The 23,700-nt window shown below is 41.4% G+C and overlaps 1 protein-coding gene across 4 annotated transcripts in view; it reads right to left on the bottom strand.

Moving 5' to 3' along the window:
- ZDHHC18 (zinc finger DHHC-type palmitoyltransferase 18) overlaps positions 1–23,700 on the bottom strand; it is a 101,100-nt gene that overhangs the window by 66,271 nt on the left and 11,129 nt on the right. The window contains exons 4-9 of one of the 4 annotated variants that reach the window (XM_070764277.1): positions 23,012–23,149; positions 19,185–19,233; positions 18,233–18,335; positions 17,559–17,668; positions 14,133–14,232; positions 6,583–8,236 (exon numbers count right to left, since the gene is read on the bottom strand). In XM_070764277.1, coding sequence (XP_070620378.1) covers positions 8,051–8,236; positions 14,133–14,232; positions 17,559–17,668; positions 18,233–18,335; positions 19,185–19,233; positions 23,012–23,149 — 686 coding nt within the window. In that variant the 3' untranslated portion in view covers positions 6,583–8,050. Of the gene's footprint in view, positions 1–6,582; positions 8,237–11,252; positions 13,113–14,132; positions 14,233–17,558; positions 17,669–18,232; positions 18,336–19,184; positions 19,234–23,011; positions 23,150–23,700 lie in introns of those variants that run through there. The other 3 variants (XM_070764278.1, XM_070764279.1, XM_070764276.1) reach the window with 3 other exon arrangements.

Here is a 23,700-nt window from a genome sequence, read left to right as displayed (position 1 = left end):
GAACTCAATCTGTATAGTCTGGGGGACAGAAGGAAAAGGGGGGACATGATCGAAACATTTAAATATGTTAAAGGGTTAAATAAGGTCCAGGAGGGAAGTGTTTTTAATGGGGAAGTGAACCAAAGAACAAGGGGGCACAATCTGAAGTTAGTTGGGGGAAAGATCAAAAGCAACATGAGAAAATATTATTTGACTGAAAGAGTAGTAGATCCTTGGAACAAACTTCCAGCAGACGTGGTTGGTAAATCCACAGTAACTGAATTTAAACATGCCTGGGATAAACATATATCCATCCTAAGATAAAATACAGGAAATAGTATAAGGGCAGACTAGATGGACCATGAGGTCTTTTTCTGCTGTCAGTCTTCTATGTTTCTAAGTCCCTACACTTCTCAATTGGAACACCTCAGAGGTTTTTTTCCCCTTACATTTTTTTCTCTAGCTTGGAGAAGAAAAAAAGAAGTGAGTCAGGAAGTAACAGCCTCCCTTTAGGGCTGGGCCAGACAGACTGCAAAGGCAGTACTAAAGGTGAACCCAACTATTCCCAATTTTATGCTGCTAGCCGGTAGACAGAGGTGACTAAGATGATAGCCGGGTCACTGGCGTGATATGTAGAGCCTTTTGGAAATTCTGTTTGTGAGATCAACCTTCCAGCCTACTTACTACGGTGTGAAGGTATTCCACTTACCATTTGCTGAGGACAGGACCTCCCAATGGGTCTCCTACCTTGGAGTCAGGCATCTGCTGAGGCAGGGTGGAGCCAAGTCAAGATCCTCTAGCAAAAAAATAAGTGTTTTCCTGAGAAAAATGGGAAGATAATCTCCCATCTCAACAACCTGTAGCACATAATGGCCATGGCTTGGAAGTGATGATCTGCTTGGCTATAATTGGCCCAGCAGCTGTGCTGTGAGACTGTTTAATGCCATTTGGCCTCCAAGCCAGCAGCTGTTTGCAGTTTCGGTTGTCAGAGGGACCAGGACAATGGCTTCAATAGTGGTTCCTTTTTGTTTTCGGTGGGTTGACCAACCATAGGTTATGCAGCCTTGAAATTGATTACAGTTATGGCTCAATATATACAAATGGACTCATATACGTTTTGTAGTGTGCAGCAATAGCCACTATTTTGGAGTACAGTGTTCCCTCGATTTCTACGGGTTCGAACTTCACGAATAGCCTATATCACGGTTTTTCAAAAAATATTAATTAAAAAGTACTTCACAGGGTTTTTTTGTATACCACGGCTTTTCCCGCACGATGATGTCATACATCATCGCCAAACTAATAATTTTTGCAAATAAATAAAAATAATAATAATTATTGTTAATAAATAATTATGTTTATTAATATCAGAATCACCAAGTGTCTTATTCAATGGTAAGTACCAGTAATAATGGTGAGTAAATGGTTAAGGGAATGGGAAATGGTAATTTAGGGGTTTAAAGTGTTAAGGGAAGGCTTGTGACACTGTTCATAGCCAAAAATGGCGTATTTACTTCCGCATCTCTACTTCGCGGAAATTCGACTTTCGCAGGCGGTCTCGGAACGCATCCCCCGCGAAAATCGAGGGAACACTGTAATCACTATGGGCTCTTCACATAATTTTTAAAAGTGTATTTTATTGTACAGTAGAATATGATTGGGTATAAATAAGGCTTTAAGACTCAGCCACCATTTTTCCTTCTTTTATCCTTTGAATAATCAAATCAGTACCTATGCTGTGATTTGATACAAAATTCAGCCAAGGGTTTTTTCAAAAGCTACTTCTTCAACATTTATCTAGTACTTGCAAGCCCTAATGATGCTATCTAAGTAGGTTATGAAATGCCTGAAAGAAACAACCAAGCTCACGGTTCAATCTTGAGTTTCAAATTTTCTATTAGTTGCAAAGTAGTTGTACAAATTAGCTTGTATGCCAAGAAAGAAAAGAAAAACCTGGTTGCCACCTAAAGATGAATTGCTTTAAGTTGATTGGTCAACGGATCAACAATAATTCTAGAAAACTTATATGGTTGTACTGACTAATAGCTGACTATTTCCGTCAGACACTCAACCATAGTTCCCTCTAAGCTGAGCAGTGAGCAATCGCTCACTTAAAAATCATCAACTCAGAGTTTTCCAAACCTGCCCAGAAGCCGAGAGGGAAAGAGTGAGAGGGAAGGAGAGAGAGAGGAAGAGAAACAGAAAAAAGAGAGGAAGGAAAAGAGAAAGAAAAAGAATGGGAGTAAGGAAGAGAGAAAGAAAATCAAAATCTAGTTTGAAACTAGCTCAACTATTTAAGTGGCATTTTGATATTGATAGAGTTGCCCTATTATGAGCTCACTGTTATAGACACACAGTACAGTATTTTATTTTGAAATTCTCTGAGGCCAAACAGGGTGGGTTTTTTATTTATTTATTTGTTTGTTTGTTTGTTTGTTTATTTATTTATTATTTTTGTGCCGCCCAGTCCCGAAGGGAATGCCGCTCAGACACTATACTTTTCCGCCCACCCCCCCAAAAAAATTAGAGGGAACACTGCACTCAACCCCTTTTCTTGTTCCAGTTTCAAGAACACTTGTGTAACAACTTGGCTATACAGTACATGACAAACTATTTGCTGCCACCTAGTGGTTAATATATTGATAGAAAATATTTGGAACGTTGATATGTAGGTAGTCCTCAATTTACAATTGTTAACATTAAACCAGAACCGATGCACGAATGTTGCTTTATGAGTCATCCCTCTCCAGATGGCCACTATACAACCTTTGCATGACCTAGTGCAGTGATGGCGAACCTATGGCACGGGTGGCCATAGGTGGCACGTAGAGCCATATCTGCTGGCACGCAAGCCATTGTCCAAGTTTAGCTACAATGTGGATATGTGTGCCAGCCACCTGATTTGGGGCTTGCACAGAGCCTCTGGGAGGGCATTTTTGGCTTCCAAGAGCCTCCAGAAGTATGGGGGAGGCTGTTTTTACACTCCTCTGGCTTCAGGGAAGTCTTTGGGGTCTGGGATGGGCAAAACACAAGCCTACTGGGCCCACCAGAAGTTGGGAAATAGGGGGTCAGAGGTCGACCTCGAGGTCTCTCCCTTGTGGGGTGCCTCAGGGGTCGGTCCTCTCCCCCCTGCTATTTAATATCTACATGAAACCGCTGGGTGAGATCATCTAAGGGCATGGGGTGAGGTATCATCAGTACGCTTATGATACCCAGCTCTACATCTCCACCCCATGTCCAGTCAACGAAGCAGTGGAAGTGATGTGCCGGTGCCTGGAGGCTGTTGGGGCCTGGATGGGTGTCAACAGACTCAAACTCAACCCGGATAAGACTTGTGCGCCCTCCTCGATCCACAGCTCACATTAGAGAAACATCTTTCAGCTGTGGCGAGGGGGGCGTTTGCCCAGGTTCGCCTGGTGCACCAGTTGCGGCCCTATCTGGACCGGGACTCACTGCTCACAGTCACTCATGCCCTCATCACCTCGAGGCTTGACTACTGTAACGCTCTCTACATGGGGCTACCTTTGAAGAATGTTCGGAAACTTCAAATCGTGTAGAATGCAGCTGCGAGAGCAATCATGGGCTTTTCTAAATATGCCCATGTTACTTCAACACTCCGCAGTCTGCATTGGTTGCCGATCAGTTTCCGGTCACAATTCAAAAGTGTTGGTTATGACCTATAAAGCCCTTCATGGCACTGGGCCAGTTTATCTCTGGGACCGCCTTCTGCCGCATGAATCCCAGCGACCGGTTAGGTCCCACAGAGTTGGCCTTCTCCGGGTCCCGTCAACTAAACAATGTCGTCTGGCGGGACCCAGGGGAAGAGCCTTCTCTGTGGTGGCTCCGACCCTCTGGAACCAACTCCCCCCAGAGATTAGGGATTGCCCCCACCCTCCTTGCCTTTCGGAAATTCCTTAAAACCCACCTCTGCCGTCAGGCATGGGGGAATTGAAACATCTCCCCCTTGCCCATGTAGTTTCTGTGTATGATTCGACTGTGTGCTTGTTTGTTTTTATTGGGGTTTCTTTTGGATTTTTTAACTTAAAACTGTAATTTAGATTGCTAAATATTAGATTTGTTACTATGTATTGTTTACCATTGTTGTGAGCCGCCCCGAGTCTACGGAAAGGGGCGGCATATAAATCCAATAAATCTAATCTAATCTAATCCATTTCCAGCCTCCAAAGGGCATCTGAGGGGCGGAGGAAGCTGTTTTCGCTCTCCCCAGGCATTGAATTATGGGTGTGGGCACTCACGCATGTACGATAGTGCACAGCCATGCTTTTTCAGCACCCGAGGGAAAAAAGGTTCGCCATCACTGCCCTAGCTCAACTCCAACGTGCATGTGGGAGCCGGCCAGCTGATTTTTGACTGACACAGAGGCTCCGGGAGGACCATTGACTTTGCTTGTCAGGTTACAAAAAGTGATTAGATGGCCTAGGGATATTGTAACCATCATAAAGACATGCCAGTTGCCAAGCGTCTGAATTCTGATGTGATCATGGTGGAGACTGCAATGGTTGTGTGAAAAATGGTTATGCTGCTTTTTAAGTGCTGTTGTAACTTCAAATGGTCATTAAATGAATGGTTATAAGTCAAGGATTACTTGTACTGGCCGGTTTTATCATTTTTCTTTTCAAATACACAAAAAAAGCCCACAAAAATCCATATTTAGACAGAATGCACATGGGATGAATAAACTTAATCCTACCCCAGGGCCTTTGCTTTCAAATGTACAAGGGTCACCCAGAAAGTAATGCACCACATTGTTTTTCTCAGCCTACAGTAAAGGTACGAATGCGAAACTTTAGATATACATTATTTGAATTGTCAGCAGTGTGTGTGTAAATTTTGCGTTTCTTCAGACAGCATAGCTGCGGCAGTGTTTCGAAATGGCATCTGTAAGTGATGTACGTTACAAGCAGTGTGTTGTCATTGAATTTCTCAGTGGAGAAAGAAACTGTTGGGAACATTCACAAATGTTTGTGTACAGTTTATGAAGAATCTGCAGTCGACAGAAGTACGGTTAGTCTCTGGGCACAGAGGGTGAGGCCATTAGAAGAACAGAAGAACAGAGGCTGAGGCCATTAGAACAAGGAGTGGTACCAACAGGGCATCTACGCCCTTGTGTCTCGCTGGAGGAAGGCCATAGAACAGGACGGAGATTACATGGAAAAATAGGGAATGTAGAAGAAACATCATTCTTTCTTGTGTGTGAGTTTCGTTTTGTTCGATAAATAATTGTTGAAGAAAAAAAATGTGGTGCATTACATTCTGGGCAACCCTGGTAGCCACAAGGGATAGAAACATAGAAGACTGACGGCAGAAAAAGACCTCATGGTCCAGCTAGTCTGCCCTTAAACTATTTCCTGTGTTTTATCTTACAATGGTTATATCTTTATCCCAGGCATGTTTAAATTCAGTTACTGTGGATTTACCAACCACGTCTGCTGGAAGTTTGTTCCAAGGATCTACTACTCTTTCAGTGAAATAATATTTCCTCACGTTGCTTTTGATCTTTCCCCCAACTAACTTCAGATTGTGTCCCCTTGTTCTTGTGTTCACTTTCCTATTAAAAACACTTCCCTCCTGAACCTTATTTAACCCTTTAACATATTTAAATGTTTCGATCATGTCCCCCCTTTTCCTTCTGTCCTCCAGACTATACAGATTGAGTTCATGAAGTCTTTCCTGATACGTTTTATGATGGAAAAAGAAAAGTAGAATGGCACTACAGGAGTGGTTCCAGTTTGCCTCACATTTTAGGCCTAGGCTGCTCAATCATAAAAAAAATCTAAATTAAATCTATAGCTATTCACAAAGTTTTGAGATTTGGGCAAATAAAATTGCAGAGCTGAAACGTGTCCTGCAAATGTCAGAACAAACTTTCTAAAGTACAAATTCAATTCTAAATTGCATAGGACAGTTACAGATGGAGGAGGTTTCCCACTTTAAATGGTTAAGACTTTATTTATTAAAACAATGAGATTATAGGGGTAGAGGAATAAGTAGAATGTGCATCTATCTCCACACTTTCTCCTTGTGCATAGTAATCTCTGGGTCCCGTCAACTAAACAATGTCGGTTGGTGGGCCCCAGGGGAAGAGCCTTCTCTGTGGCGGCCCCGACCCTCTGGAACCAGCTCCCCCCAGAGATTGGAACTGCCCCTACCCTCCTTGCCTTTCGTAAACTCCTCAAAACCAACCTTTGTCGTCAGGCATGGGGGAATTGAGATGTCTCCCCTGGGCCTATATAATTTACGTATGGTATGCTTGTAGGTATGTCTGTTTAAAAATGGGGTTTTCTTAACTAATTAAATTTTAAACTGTAAATTATTAGATTTGTCATGAATTGTTTTATTGTGTTGTGAGCCGCCCCAAGTCTACGGAAAGGGGCGGCATACAAATCTAATAAATAAATAAATAAATAAAATAAATTTTATTTTTTAGGATGATGACAGGAATCTGGCCCCTTCAAAACCACATAGACACAGACATACAATCATCTATTCCATTATTACATTTCAACTAATAAACGACATGCGTAGATGGATATGGAGAATATGTCTCAATGGATTTAATACAGAAACCAGAGAGCCAGGGAGTAAGATAGGAGAAAGTTTTATTGTTACAAAAGTGAAAGGCATAAACGGATTTCAAATCCCAGAAAAATACGGTCAAAGAGGTCAAACAAGTTTGGTTCTGTTGTCTAGAGGGAATTAATCTGGGGAAGTTTGTGTCCTACAAAGGTGTTAGATTTTCAACTCTATTTCCCAAGCAGCAGAGGGAACGGAATGATGAGAGCTGAGGTCCAGCACCTTTGCAGAGGACTTCAAGTTAGGAAAGGCTGGAATAAGCCTTCCTTATAAACCCCTGTGATTGACGTCTTGTCCGTCCTAGAAATTATGTGCAATAGGTGAAGCAAGAAAAGAATTCTGATCAGAAACTGTTACCTAATACTGTACTACAAAACACTAGTATCAATAGGTTGGGGGGGAGGAGAAGCGGAAGAGAAGAAAAAGGTAGAGAAAAAATCTAAACCACTTCTAAAACTCAAGTTCAGTTACCAGTATAAACACTAAATTAACTATACTCAGAGGAGTACACATACTCCTTTCTCATCTCTATAGTTTTTTTAAAAAGTTTTCAATTCAGACTCTGCACAATCTTTGCCCTGCTGACTATAGCAGCTTGAATTTCAGCAGGAGAGGTCTACATAACTGATGGTGATCCAGCCCAAACTATCCCCTCGTGATAGTTCAGGGCACCACAGACCCAAACACTTACGCAGCAGAGCTGTGAATCGTACTGTGCTTAATACAGAAGGAAACACGTGTCACACAAACACACACATACAATTTTGCATCTAGATTTTGCAGAATAGAAAGGAGGCAAGTTGTACGTAACTTTATAAAGTTGCATAATTCTCATTTTGTGAAGATGGCGAGTGCTAGATCTCCACTGGAAATCTAGGTTCATCTTACTTCTGAGATTTTAGCAGGAACTGCATAGACATTTGCAAGCTTACCTTCCAAATAATGTTTAGAATTCGCTTGGGGGGGTTAGGAAAAAAAGCAAAATAAAAAGCATACAGTCCCAGAAAGTTCTAGATCCCTTATCCCGCATTTTGCCTACGTTTCTATAGAATCATGCAAGCCACACACGTACGGACACACAAACGCACGCGCACACAGTCCTGAATACTGGCTCACAGTGCATTGCGTTGCTTTTGAAACGTTGCTAATGTTGACCGACTGCATCACATTGGGCGCAAGCGTAGTGTGCTTTGGAAACACTGATTCTAGACAACAGAACTGGACTGGGATCGGTGTCATTGATTAGGACAAGGTAGATAATCTAGGTAATCGCCCGAGAATTCTGAAGGCTTGGGACATCCCTAATCCCAGGGACATCTGAATCGCAGGGGCCGAAAGAACCTCCTCCAAATTGCACCCGCAGCAAATGAATTGATTTGTATGGCTTTAAGCTTCAAACCCAGGGGGAAGCAGGAGCACCTCCACTCCAGCCTTGAGGGCTTGGCATAGCTTTTTCCTTGTGCATGGTGGCATCTCTCTATTTTTGCTGGGACAAAGAAAGTGATGCAGCAATAGAAAAATCAGATAGCCCTGGAGGGTTGAGAGGCACAGGTGGTGGCAACGGCTGTATTTTCAGATATTTGAGAGGGGTCTCTTGGGTTCGCCTTGAGTTTTGCCACGAGGCGCAGAGGGTCCTCAAAAGATCTTTTGTGCCCTGGACATACTGGATGTCCCCAAGAAGTGGGGAGGGGGGGGAATTGGGAGAGGGGAAAAGGGAGAAAAGAGAGGATTAGTAAACGAAAGCAGCAGTGAAAGAAGAATCATCACAGGCCTAGCGTTGGCAGGCGAGCTAGAGAAAAAGGAAGGCACAGGAAAAGGGAAGTTAGTACAATACAGGTAAATTTGGATAAGTCTTTTTTAAAAAGGGAGCTTTTGCTCCAAAACACTTGGATGAAGAAAACGGTCAGTAAGGGAAATATTAGATGCATCCAACAAAGGGGAAGATGAAGAAAACAAAATAAAAGGCGCCTGAAGAATGTTACATGGACACATAAGAGAATGGAAGACAAAAAAAATACCTTTTTCTGTGATGAAACAGTAAAATTCAGATATATGTCAAATACGACATATACTCCCAAACCTTTTCAGGACCACCCATAACATCCAATTGTAACAATAAATTCCATTACTACATTAGAAATAAGAAATCGTGTCCAGACGTTGATGGGGTTTCTTATATCACATAGGATGTGGATGATCTAATAGGTTTGGATATGCATATGGTCAACTTCCGTAAGATATGCGAGAACTTATGAATGACAGTACCCTTTAGACTTACTCCAATTGCACAATGACATATGTAAACATGCTGGACTGGCTGTACATTGAGGTCACATGAAAACATGTAGCACCAAGTTCTGTATGCTTGGAATGAAACCTCTACTGTGCTTCGGGGTTGTTGTTTTTTCCAGGTGGGAATATAGGCAGGTGGTTAAAGGTCAAGAATTCTTCCTTTGCTTTGCCCTTGTTTATGACACCAAAGAGAAATAGTTAACTTTACTGCCCAGCAGATTGCTTGTTGTCTCAATTTCTTCTCCTTTAGATGCTCTCGCTTAAAACCAGTAAGCGACAATTGCTTTTTCTATGCAAGAGTATAAGAGATGTAAGGCAAGGAAAGAAGATTTAATGAGTAAAGTAACTAAAAAGGTCCTCCAGCTTTGTTCTTTCTTAAGAGGAGAAAGGAAAGGAGGCAGATTTGATGGCATGTGCTTCCTCACCTACAGGAATTGATCTCTTGGAGAGAGTTACAGCATAGCGATAGCCAAATATATATCATGGCTCGCCAATGACAAAACCAACAAATGTCTCTTGTGCTAAAATTGAGTGCGGCCTTTCACAATGTCCACCTCTTCATCCTGATGCATAGTGATTTATATCGTGTTTTATTGGCCTTGCTCCACAGCTTCCTTGTCTATCCCTCAAATTCTCCTTGGCACTTTATAAACCTTAGAACCCGCCTTGAGGTTTAAGCTATGGGTGGCTGATTGGCCCATAACAATTGAGAACAATTCAGACTGAGGGCTACATGGACACCAGAGACTTGGAACACTCGTGTGGTGAGAATGAGATGAATCACTGGATGGGTGGTGAGGAAGAAAAAAGTCTTACCAGCTAACCTTCAGAGAGCAGTACTAACCCATCCTGTGGGGAAGGACTATCCCATCAGGCAGTGCAAGATATCGCAAAGTCCTGGCAAGCATCCTCCTGAAGAAGACACCAGAGATTATGTATTGTGACAGGCTTGGGTTTGGGGAACAGGTTGAGGGGTGACAGGGAAGTGAGAGAAGACAAGACATAGCACACAGCTGCTGTGTGAGAGCAGTTAAATGCATTCTTTCCGACTAGCTTTAGTTACAGCAACTCTGAAGCAATACAACAAAACTTCAATTAACAGGACAGATTCCTCTTTTTCTAATCTCTGCCTTTCATTATAAGCAGAGCTGGGCTGCTAAGGTCGGAAGGTGACGTGTGGTCGCTCCCGTGGCTCTGAGTGCTAGCGGAGTCCAGCGCAATTAGAGATTACAATTGCCCCCACCCTCCTTGCCTTTCAAAAGCTGCTTAAAACCACCTCTGCCGCCAGGCATGGGGGAACTGAGATACACTTCCCCCTAGGCCTTTACAATTTTATGCATGGTATGTCTGTATGTATGATTGGTTTTTATATAATGGGTTTTTAACTGTTTTTAGTATTGGATTTTGTTATACAGTGATCCCTCGATTAGCGCGGGGGTTACGTTCCAAGACCTCCCGCGCTAATCGATTTTCCGCGTTATAGTGGTGCGGAAGTAAAAACACCATCTGCACATGCGCGCCCTTTTTTCCATGGCCGCACATGCGCAGATGGTGGAGCGACGCAAGTTCGGAGGCTGGCAATGGTGATTTTTCCGGGCTCCTCGCCGCTACCCCCCGCCCGCCCGATTCGCCACTCTCACCGGCTTTCTTGGGCAGCGCTGGCGGCAATGGCAATGGCTTCCTTCCCTCCTTCCTTCCTCTCACCGGCTTTCTTGGGGCAGCGCTGGCGGCAATGGCAATGGCTTCCTTCCCTCCTTCCCTCCCTCCTTCCCTCCAGCAATGGCCAGTCAGTTTGGTGATGACGTATGACGTCATCGGGCGGGAAAAACCGTGGTGTAGAAAAAAAACCGCGGACTTATTTTTTAATTAATATTTTTTGAAAAACCGTGTTGTAGCGTTTCGCACTAATCGAGACCGTGCTAATCGAGGGATCACTGTATACTGTTTTATTGCTGTTGTTAGTCGCCCCGAGTCTGTGGAGAGGGGCGGCATACAAATCCAATAAATAGATAGATAGATAGATAGATAGATAGATAGATAGATAGATAGATAGATAGATAGATAGATAGATAGATAGATAGAATTCTGCTACTGCTCCTGGGCAGCCACGGGTGCACCTGCGTGTCCACGCGCTATTTCTCTACCTGTCCAGATGCAGTAGCATTATTGCGCTGGACTCCGCTAGCACTCAGAGCCACGGGAGTGAGCACACGTCACCGTTCCACCTTAGCAGCCCACCTCTGATTATAAGGAATATGTTCAGCATGTATTTCTATGCTTGCTGGGTTCCAGAATCAGCAGCCCTGAAATTGCCCAAATTCAGAAAATATTCAAACACTAATTTAGCAAATAAGGAAAACGGAAACATAAAAGTGAAAACAATTAGCTCTTTAAAAAAAACATTTTTATTACAAAAGAGTTGGTCATCGTAAGAGTGTTTCCCACACAAATGGAACACTGCTTACGATTTCTTTCCCCGCCAAGTTATACAGTAATGCCTTCGAGAGCAACACAAACTTTTCTTCAATAAGAACAACTCTTCTTTCCTAACAATAAAAACTCTTCCAGAATTATCTTCTCATTCCCCCCACCCCTCTGATTAAATTCCTGAAAGAAATAAGTTATGAACCAGCCTTCTCAGATCAAAAGCACATTATTTTGAGCACATACTGTAGCTCCTAGATCCATTTGGGTTCTGTTAGCCAACTTCTCACATATAAGTGATTACAGAGAAGGCTGCCTCCAAAAAAGCACCAACCAGTTGAGAGCCATGGAAGTGGCTGCTCTGGGAATAAGGGCAATTCAGCTGTTCAGAGACGTGTAAGGTGACAGAAATCAAGACCACCGAGGCAGATATTTTCTCCACCGAGTCCAGGGATCTTACGGGGCAGAACTGATGCTGTAGCAGACTCAACCTTTAAGTTTAAGACTACTATTATTAAAATACTCCCACCTTGGCACAGAATTAAAAAACTCTCCCATACATCAGCCAGCATACCATTGAAAAAAACCTTTGTAATGGTCCTAGAATGAGAACTATGCTCTACCGTGATCAGAAAGTGGAGTCCTCAGATCAGCATTACTTCTGGAGATTGCGAGCTTTTCGAGGTGTGGCACGCATCAGAATATAAATACAATTATGTCACATATCACAGCAGCCACAGGTAGCTGTCTGAAGCTGTTATGGAAACTTCTGCACCTCATCAGAACATCTAAATGCCTCTTGTCTAATGGCTCGGCTGATTTTAAAATCAAACTTCAGAAAGGGTGATTATGTACCACCCATTCTTGCAACTTTGTCAGAAAAACTAACCAAAATATAAAACAAAGAAATGTCATAGGCGTTATCGACTTTGTTCCTCTTCATGAAGTACTCCAACTTTGGGGCACAGCATTATCCCTTCTAGTAATGTCAAACATTTTAGGAAGGGTGAAAAAAATATACCAACAGATGAACAGCCTCGCTTCAGATCAGTGGTCATGATTCAGTTTAAAGGATTTGGACAACTCGCTTCTCAACTCAATCTTCCTATCAAAATCAGCCAGATGCCCAGAGCAATGGTTTAATATGACTGAATTTGATGAGCTACTCAAAACACAACAGTGCCCACAACAGTGAATATTGGCAGAAAGGTGAGAATGGTGGGAAACTCCTGAACACAATGACTGCATTTTTCCCCCTTTTTTACACAAAGAGGGTGCTTCTCAGTTCCTCTGCCGAAGCAGGATGGATAATACATGTGCGTGCTTATTCTTTTTTTCTTGAAAATATAAAATCCTATTCAATTTCTTGTAAACCCCAGTTTTCAAAGGTCAATGGGAAGAATATTATTGCTGCATAGTTGATTAACCCATCCAGGCAGTTTCTAGATATTTTCGAATACAGTTTAAAAAATGAAATCTAACACCTTGGATGAGCAAGTTCTACAGGTTCCCCATTTCCTCCTACTGGCTGGTAAAATCCAAGAAATACAGATGTAACACTTAAAAAAACACCTTCTGGGCACAGGTTTACAAGTAGCAAAAACGATCCTTTTAGAGGACAAAATAACATCGCTGGGAAAAAACCCTATACAAGTTGTGCAAAAATTCCCAGCAGCTTTAATAAACACATTTCAAGTATCTCGTTTCCCTCTACAGAAGAGGTCTTCAAACATGGCAGCTTTAAGACTTGTGGACTTCAACTCTCAGAATTCTCCAGCCAGATGCTCTATAGGCAAGGCCTCTCTCATGCCATGGGGTGGGAACTGTGGGACAGTAAGGAAATTCAGCATGAGGAAGCAAGATCCCTCCTTCTTTAAAGAAATGATCAGAGATCCAAGTGAATGGACTTCTTATGACAACTTTGGATAATGCTTGTAACCATGAAGGTTCTGTTTGGCTGAAATGGCCTTTAGTCCACATGCCTTTCTGATACAAATCTCCAACCCAATTCAAAAGTGGCTCAGCTATCCAGAGGCACCAGGTAAAATACAACTCATCTGGAATGACATAATTTAAGACTTTCCAACTCATCTCTTTAATTTTGTTCTAACTATTAAATAAATAACCTCTAGAAGCTTAGTGTTCTGATCCTGATTCAATCTTGAGTCAATTCCCAGACTGAGAAACAATTTTCTGCTTCTGAAGACTTTCCTTATGATCATTTCTAGGGAACTTCTACCCTCTACCCAAAACAGCCACTCGGGCAACTTCCTCAGCAAGCAATATTTGCTGGTAAGGCAAGATAGCGCTGGCTCTTCAAATGATTCATGTCCTTCTCTTACAATTTAAGGAGCATCGGTTATTCTTTGCAATAGTCAGGCAGAATGGCAGGACAAAGAGTGTAACATTAATATTTTTGGAAGAAATAAATTATGCAGAATACTTTAGGAGGTGATTCTGTTATATCAGCTCCATATGCAAAAGGACGATGCCTTTTTCTACCAATCTTTTCAACAAAACCTCCAATAAAAGATACTTCTCATAAAGATGAATCTCCCAACCAGCTGCATCCTGTGCTCTAAGTATTTTAACCCTCAAGTTGACGGCAGATTCTACCTAGAGGCTTAATTGCAGCAATGAACAATAGCCGGTTAAATCCCAAAACGTTTTTTAAAAATCAAACCAATTAAAAATCAATGTGAGAGAAGATGGCGTCCTCTGGTTTGAATAAGAATTTTCAGATTCTACTCCATGAACCCAAAAATGGTAAAAGGTAGGAGAGGCACCAGCTGGAGGTAGACCTAAGATATGTATATCAGCATTGCTAAAGTGTTGGCTCATACCATGCTGGCGTCAGATTTTGTTCCAAAGGAAGGGATTTCACCCTTAGGAGTAGAGGGAGTCCCAGCATCTGCCTGGACAAATCCTCTTCTATCTATTAAACTAGACAATTCAGACAAACAGGGGGGGAGAGGGGGGGGAGAAAAGGTTAGATTACCGACTAATTATGCAAATAAGAAATAATGCTAAAACAATTTAGCAACAACAATTCTCTCAATTACCCCATCAGTTCATTATTAGGGATCGGATGAGAATTCCAATACAAATCCAATAAATAATAATAATAATAATAATAATAATAATAATAATAATAATAATAATAATAATTCCAACTGGCTTTTCAATCTTAAACAAGACACTTGACATAATGCAATCATGTAGAAGTACAGAGGCAAGTGGTCCATATAAGGATTGATCTGGTTGTTGGTCTGAACTTTTTAAAGTAAAAACTATAGTTGTCAAAACCAACAAATAAAATCAAGTACCCATGGCACTTTTCATGAAAACATGATAAATTATGAGCTGGGTAACGATACAAATAAATAACTAATATTTGAAAAAAAATCAATAAAATATCTTCAATCCCTCATTTAAGAGACAAAAAAAATGAATATCATTCAACTCTGACCCACTTGTTGTATACAGTACAGAATTCTACTGACATTACTATAAAACTAAACTTTAATACTAAACTAATTTTGCAAGATTAGGATTCCAATATTATATTGGAATATTTAGAATATTATAACTTATTCCCCATTATAATTCTGGAAATAAATTATATGAAGGTCAACCAGGAAACAAAGCCAGACTGAAACGTAAGACTTCATTTAAACTATGCTTCCAAAATATAGCATGACTAATCTCTTACTCAACAAATTTTTGTACATATTCTCCATATAATTTTTAGTATTATCTCAAAATAAGTGTTGAAATAATAATCCTTTGTTTTGCCTAATATTGCTCCTTGCCACTAAACAAGGATTTATGATGGCCATTTACATTTAATGCTGCATCTGATCTAAAGGAAATTGTATGCTAAGTGAAAATTCCTCACTGCAATTCCCTCCCGCTAGGCTTATAAAATTTATGCATGGTATGTCAGTATGTATGATTGGTTTCTAAATTGGGGTTTTTTAAATTAATTTAAATATTAGATTTGTTTATATTGTATTATTATTGCTGTTAGCCTCCCCGAGTCTGCGGAGAGGGGCGGCATACAAATCTGATTAATAAATAAATAATAAATAAGTTGTGAAGTATCATCAATTTTGCTTAAAAAGCTATAGCGGAACAAGATGGAAATAGGATATTCCATTAGCTCTATTCACAGATTAGTTCCAAATAGCTGATCTTTCTGAACTGCCTCCATTTCAGCAGGTCACTATAAGTACAGGCAGCCCTTGCTTTACAATCATTTGTTTAGTTATTGTTTGAAGTTATGACACTGAAAGTAAGTTATTTATTATCACTTTTCACTGTTTTGATCATTGAAGCATCTCTGTGCTGACGTGATCAAAATTTGAACGCTCGGCAACTAACATGTATTTATGAAGGTTGTAGTGCCCTGGGGTCATGTAAACACGCCTTTTGTGACTTCTGACAAGCAAGGTCAATGGGGAAGCTAGACTCATGTAACAACTGTGCTGCTAACTTGCCAAGTGCTGTGATTCACTTAGCTGTCTTGCTTAGCAACAGAATTTTTGGGCTCATTTGCGGTTGTAAGTAGAGGACTACCTGTGCTATTTTATAAGGGTGTTGAAAATATTTTGTTTCAGAGGTAGATTATACTGGAATATTCTGGATCAGTTTGTCATTCTGGGGATTATAAACTTTGGGAAATGGCCAAACAACTCCAGGAACAGCCAGAGCAAAGGGATCTGGAGAAAAACAAACTACTCTATCTCCCAAACAGAACATTTTCCACACCTGCTGTTATTATGATGCTTCTGTTGTGTCTCTTCATTCCTTTTCTTTCTTACTGTCTAAACTGTAACGTCACAGGCAGAATTGGCTTGTTTTTATATAGTCTATGTAAGCCATTTGCCAGAATGGGGTTTTCCAATGAAGACTGACATCATTACATTGTAGCCTAACCAATTTCAATGATTAGGACAACCATTAAGCTGACAAAGATAGTTGCCTCAAGAGCAGGCATTAAACTGTAGAAAATTATATATTTTAGTTAAGGAAAAAGAGAGTGAACTTAGAACTTGTTTCTGGCAGAAAACATTTTCACCCGGCAACGTGTATGTTTTAAAACTCTATTTCTTGCTCTGTCGTTTCCACTTCCTTAGCTCTCTTTTTCCCCCTTTTTCATTTATTTCTGTTTTGATTTTCTAACTCCATAATTTACATAAAGGTATACATTGCATTAATGTTTTACACAAAGGGAACTACCATGGTATCAATTAAGACACCAAATTCCGCCTCATAACTTTCATTTTTACAATACAGTGGTACCTCTAGATACGAGCTGCTCCACATGCGAGTATTCCAAGTTACGAGCCGCGACGCAAGCGGAATTTCTGTTCAACACCCGAGCTCAAATTCGGGATACGAGCCGAGCTTCAGGATGCTACCGCTAGTTGGCGCATCGCCTCTCTGACCCAGAATCCCCTTGCTTCCGGTTATCTCGGCCATTCGCACGTGTTAGTGCACAAAACAAAGTCTCGTCTCGGTCGTGTCAGTGTTTAGAGCGAGTGTATGTTTAAATCTGAACTTTTTGTGTGCATCACGGGTCCCAAAAAAGTATCCGCAAGTGGAAAGGCCGCTGAGAAGAAGAAGAGGATGATATCCATAGAAACGAAGCAGGAGATAATTAATTTACACGATAAAGGAACTCGTGTTATTGAACTTGCGAGGATGTTCGACCGCAGTGCGTCCACCATTTGTACGTTTATGATCGTTTAAGAAAGTGTTGTTTACGCAGCCTACAGTACACAGCCGCACTCGTCTGTCGCCAAGGTAAGGTTGCTGTACCGTGTTTTATACATTTTCTTATTGTATTTTGTACATTTCTCTTTTCATTATTTACTTAATTGTTTATTTATACGTGTTGCATGTACATTTATTAATTAAAAACATGTCTTTTTTCATAATTGAGGCTAACTTTGGGACTTTTTTGAGGGCTGGAACCAATTAGAATTATTTACATTAATTCATATGGGGAAAATTCGCTCGAGATACGAGTTGATCTACTTACGAGCTCGGGTCTGGAACGAATTAAACTCGTATGTCGAGGTACCACTGTATGTATATATTTCTCACTGAGTGAATGATGGATCATTCTCATGATCATAAAGTACTGGCTGCTGTTCTTTCTTCTACCTGCATGAATAGCTGCACAGAACAGGAATAAGAGGCAGCTGCAGGGTCACCCATCATACATTTGAACACACAGTCCGTCCAAGAACATGTCTCCTTACCTGGGGTAAAATGGCCCACAGAGCACTGCACAGCAGTTGGTTAGGACACTTTTATGGCTATAGGGGTTGGCAAATTCAGAGCCTCTCTTATTTGACCATGCCCCCTTGAGCTGCAATACAAAAGAGATTAATTGGTTAGGGAAAGTCCAGAAAATCGAGTATACAACAGATAAAACTAGTCCACATGATATATTTGCCTATGCATGTGTAGGAATTCCGGTTACAGAACTAATGACATAGGTGTCTGTTCTGCCCACCAAACTTAAGACAAAACGTGCACACTCACATTTGTATCCTGATATCAGATACAGGTGCATAAATGACTGGATTGTGGTATCATTTGCCCCTTCCCACCACAGATATCTTGAAACATTTATTAACGTAAAGGCTTTCTGTTCCCAATCATTGGCTGTACCATCTATTCTAGACATTATGGGAGGCTATGAGTTGGCTCACCTGATCTAAAAATTACAACGTTTTAAAAATCTATTCACTAGAAATAAAGGCTCTTTTTCCTTATTTTGGAATGCAGAAATGTCTATCTTTCAACCAACGATAAATGTTATAATCATTGTGCTTTAGAACAAAACAAAGCAAGAAACAGATTTAAGGCTGTCATGGTAGCTATTTGGAATGTTAAACGTCTATTCATTGAAAATAATATTCTTACTCACATCCTCATTGGTTGTCAAATTGGAGGCAATTAAGTAAGTGTGAAACCCTGAGAGGCCAAAAATAGACCAGACTGAAAAAAAACAAATCACCAATTCCAACAGAGTAAATTAGGAATTAAGGAATAATACTTGTGACTGAGGAGCATTCGTTTTGTTGAAGTTCTGCCAAAGTTTTACTCCTAGTCACCACCCACAAAATGCATCTGAGCCACTTCAGCATATATTTTTTAAGGAAAGATGATATACAAGCAAACACAAAAATGTAATTAATGATATAATAAATTCATTCAGGGGAAAATGTGTTCTGCACTTCAGGATGAAGAGTCCCCAGCTGTTTTAATACTTTGCTATTTAATCCTATTTAAAAGATTTTCAAAACGGATTTACAGACAAAGCTAAACCATGAGCAATAAAGCAAATGACAGTCACAGAGTGAAACAGTGCAACGACAGCACAGCTACAGTCATGTCAAAAAACAGATTGAAAAAACCTTGGGGAAATCAAAAAGTCCCCATCTGGCTTTGAGATATTAAATTTGAGACTGGCCAGCCTCGGCTAATCATCACCAAAGACTGACCTCTACAGAGGGCACAGGATTTTTATTTTTACGGCTTTAGAGTCACCACGTTGCATGGACCAAATGAATACCAGGTTTTAGGCTAGTTCGAAACACCTGCCAAAAAGGAAGGGGAACAAAAGGTCTGACAGAAAGTCATCTTCATTCCCTAGGTCAGCCTTCTTACATTCTCTACATGTATTAGGACTGTCACTTTATTTATTTAATTTTATTAATTTATTTATTTATTTATTAGATTTGTGTGCCACCCCTCTCCGTAGACTCCTATGAACTGCTCAGATTCCCATTTATGATCCATTCTTGTTGGACACATTCAAAAAACACCATCAAGAGTGTTTAAGTGGGAGAAAGAAGACACACATATTGAAAGGATATCTTGCTGGTGTTGTTTTCAAAACAGTGATGAAATCATTTCCCTGGGAGCCTGCAAAGCAAACATTGAGATAAAGGAATATTTTTTAGATTTTTTTTTTCATCTTGCCCTTATTATTGTTATAATTAACTCAAGGCGGTGAACCATATCTGATACTCCTTCGTTTTCCTATTTTACTCCTATAGCTACAAAAACATACAGAAGATTAAACCCCAATATCTCAGATAGAAAAGAGGTTTTGAGCCATACAAGTAACTCCCTCTTGGAACTGATTTTGTGAATTAAAGATATTGTAATCCATCATGCTTAGATTGGGAAAGGGTTAGTATATAGGACTGGTCAAATTTAGTACATTAACCAATCTATGCAATTTTTTTTAACAAATGTTTATATCAACACCTTTGTTTGGCTACTGTATAACCCACATTCATTTTTCAATTTATTTACTGTGGATATTATTAGTACTTTCCACCTGTATACTGCACGAGTCAAAAAGAGGGCGGGGAAAATATTTACTGACCCCTCACATCCTGGACACAAATTGTTTCAACTCCTACCCTCAAAATGTCGCTACAGAGCACTGCACACCAAGACAACTAGACACAAGAAGTTTTTTTCCGAACGCCATCACTCTACTAAACAAATAATTCCCTCAACACTGTCAGACTTTCTACTAAATCTGCACTTCTATTCTACTAGTTTTTCTCATCATTCCTATCACCCATTTCCTCCCATGTTGACTGTATGACTGTAACTTGTTGTTTATATCCTAAGATTTTTATTAATATTGCTTCTTCATTGCTTATTTGACCCCTAGGACAATCATTAAGTGTTGTACCATATGATTCTTGACAAATGTATATTTTATTTTATGCACGCTGAGAGCATATGCACCAAGACAAATTCCTTGTGTGTCCAATCACACTTGGCCAATAAAAATTCTATTCTATTCTATTCTACTCTATATATGCCGCCATTAAAAATACTATTTGACAGTTTTTCAGAAGTCTCCTAGGTTTGTATCTGAGGGCTAGAAGGGGCCAATGTAGATTTGAAACATGGGTAGGGTTCTACTTACCTTCCCTACCGGTTTGCATCTCGACGGAAGTGCATGTTAACCCTCTGAGCATGCTTAGAAGCCATTGCGCATCCACAGAGGGGGTTTTTGCAATCTGGGGCAACCGGAGAACCGGTTGGGAGCGCAGACTGCCCATCATTGCTGCCAGTTTGGTGAGCAGCGCCAAATTTCCACTACTGGTTCTAAATCAGTGTTTCCCAACCTTTTTTGAGCCGCGGCACATTATTCATGTTTTCAAAATTCTGGGGAACACTGAGGGGGGAGCGGGGGAGGGCTAAAGAAAAGTTTGGACAAAAAAAATATCTCTTCCTCCATTTCACTCTATTTCTCCCTCCCTCTTTCTCTCTCTTCCTTCCTTCCCTTCTTTCTCTCCATCCCTCTTTCTTTCTTTCTTCCTCTTTTTTGCTCTCTTTCTCTCTCCCTCCTTCCCTCCCTCTATGTCTTTCCCTCTCCCTCCTTCCCCCCTTTCTTTCTCTCTCTCTCTTGCTTTCTTTCCCTCTCTTTCTCTTGCTTTCTTTCTCTCATTCTCTCTCCCCTCCTTTTTCTTTCTCTCTCTTTCTCTCTCGTTCACCACGCCAGCAACAGAGAGAAAAAGAAAGAGCGAGAGAGAGCCGGAGAGAGAGTGGAGTGCGCAGCAGCCATCAGCCTCCTCGCCCTCCCAGACGTCCCCAGCGCCCGGCCTCACGCCGCCTCCCGTTAGCCCGGCCGAAAGCCACACAGTCCCGGACTCCCGGATCGCTTGCTTCTCCGGCCAGCGCGGCGCTTTCCTGGGCAGATGGCTTTGCTGACCGGAGAAGCGAGCGATCCGGGAGTCCGGGACTGTGTGGCTTTGCGCCATGAAGAGAAAACGGCCGACTTTTCCCTGCTGCCGTTTTCTCTTCATGGCGCAAAGCCACACAGTCCCGGACTCCCGGATCGCTCGCTTCTCCGGCCAGCGCGGCGCTTTCCTGGGCAGATGGCTTTGCTGACCGGAGAAGCGAGCAATCCGGGAGTCCGGGACTGTGTGGCTTTGCGCCATGAAGAGAAAACGGCAGCAGGGAAAAGTCGGCCGTTTTCTCTTCATGGCGCAAAGCCACACAGTCCCGGACTCCCGGATTGCTCGCCCCAAGGCAGGAGGCGGCGGAGGAGGAGAGTGGGCGGATCGGGCGGGCAATGGGGCAGGGCGGAGAAGCCAGGGGCGCGTTTGGCCGGAGGCACCGTGGGGAGGCAGGGGCAGGGAGGTGCGGCAGTAGGTGCCTCTGGCCAAACGCGCCCCTGGCTTCTCCGCCCTGCCCCATTGCCCGCCCGATCCGCCCACTCTCCTCCGCTGCCTCTCGCCGCAGCACACCTGACGATGTCTCGCGGCACACTAGTGTGCCGCGGCACACCGGTTGGGAAACACTGTTCTAAATAACCGGTCTGAACCGGCAGCAATTCGCCACTGGTTTGGCATGAGAGTTCATGCACATCTATTCTATATAATTCTTTCTTCAATTGTGACTTAAAGGGGAAAGAAGATAGGGGAAAGAGAAGGGGGCAGAGGAAAGGGAGGGATAAGAAATATTGGAAAAACAGATAGGTAAAAAGATCATAAAGGGTGTGCAAGAATAGAATGTCTGTTAAATGTTTATTGGATAGCAATGTGTAATTATGTAAACTTTGAAATGATTTATGGTGTATATGTTGAAATGTATGTGAAGATTGTTTTGAAAAAATAAAAAACATAGAAACATAGAAGATTGACGGCAGAAAAAGACCTCATGGTCCATCTAGTCTGCCCTTATACTATTTCCTGTATTTAGAATAGAATAGAATAGAATTTTTATTGGCCAAGTGTGATTGGACACACAAGGAATTTGTCTTGGTGCATATGCTCTCAGCGTACATAAAATAAAATATACATTTGTCAAGGATCATATGGTACAACACTTAATGATTGTCATAGGGGTCAAATAAGCAATGAAGAAGCAATATTAATAAAAATCTTAGGATATACGCAACAGGTTACAGTCATACAGTCAACATGGGAGGAAATGGGTGATAGGAATGATGAGAAAAATTAGTAGAATAGAAGTGCAGATTTAGTAGAAAGTCTGACAGTTTTGAGGGAATTATTTGTTTAGTAGAGTGATGGCGTTCGGGAAAAAACTGTTCTTGTGTCTAGTTGTCTTGCTGTGCAGTGCTCTGTAGCGACGTTTTGAGGGTAGGAGTTGAAACAATTTGTGTCCAGGATGTGAGGGGTCAGTAAATATTTTACCCGCCCTCTTTTTGACTCGTGCAGTATACAGGTCTTACAATGGATCTATGTTTATCCCAGGCATGTTTAAATTCAGTTACTGTGGATTTACCAACCACGTCTGCTGGAAGTTTGTTCCAAGGATCTACTACTCTTTCAGTGAAATAATATTTCCTCACGTTGCTTTTGATCTTTCCCCCAACTAACTTCAGATTGTGTCCCCTTGTTCTTGTGTTCACTTTCCTATTAAAAACACTTCCCTCCTGAACCTTATTTAACCCTTTAACATATTTAAATGTTTCAATCATGTCCCCCCTTTCCCTTCTGTCCTCCAGACTATACAGATTGAGTTCATGAAGTCTTTCCTGATACGTTTTATACTTAAGACCTTCCACCATTCTTGTAGCCCGTCTTTGGACCCGTTCAATTTTGTCAATATCTTATTAAAACTTTTATAAAAAAAAAAAGTTGTGACTTAAAATACAGTGAACTTCCTCACACTTCCCTAAAACTCTGTGACATTCAACTATACTTACGCAGAGCAAGGTGGGTGATGACACAAGCAAAGATGAAGGCTGTTAGGAAGGAGAGAGAGAGGATGAAGGCATAGAAGAATCGATAGTTCCGCTTCCCCACACAGTTGCCTACCCAAGGACAATGATGATCAAATCGTTCTGAGGGGGAAAGGAACAAAAACACAGTATTAAAGGGAATGACATTTCACATGCTCAAGGAGGAGATATACTTGGGATTGCACGTAATGTGCCAATCTGGGAGCAAATTGTTCTAGGAACTCAAAACTCTTTGACTGTTTTATTTCCACTTTCATTCACTCCAGAACATGGCACTGCCAGTTTGTCTGTCTGTCTGTCTGTCTGTCTGTCTATTTATTTATTTATTTATTGGATTTGTATGCCGCCCCTCTCCATAGACTCGGGGCGGCTAACAACAGTAATAAAAAACATCATATAAATCCAATACTAAAACAACTAAAAACCCTTATTGTAAAAACCAAACATCCCTACAAACAAACATACAATGCATAAATTGTAAAGGCCTAGGGGGAAAGAATATCTCAGTTCCCCCATGCCTGACAGCAGAGGTAGGTTTTAAGGAGCTTACGAAAGGCAAGGAGGGTGGGGGCAATTCTAATCTCCGGGGGGGAGTTGGTTCCAGAGGGCCGGTACCGCCACAGAGAAGGCTTTTTCCCTGGGCCCCGCCAAAC

This window comes from Erythrolamprus reginae, chromosome 11, assembly GCF_031021105.1.
Source record: "Erythrolamprus reginae isolate rEryReg1 chromosome 11, rEryReg1.hap1, whole genome shotgun sequence".
Classification (NCBI taxonomy): Eukaryota; Metazoa; Chordata; class Lepidosauria; order Squamata; family Dipsadidae; genus Erythrolamprus; species Erythrolamprus reginae.
The sequence above is the reverse complement of the archived record's forward strand: the minus strand, read 5'-3'. Positions and strand labels throughout refer to the sequence as shown.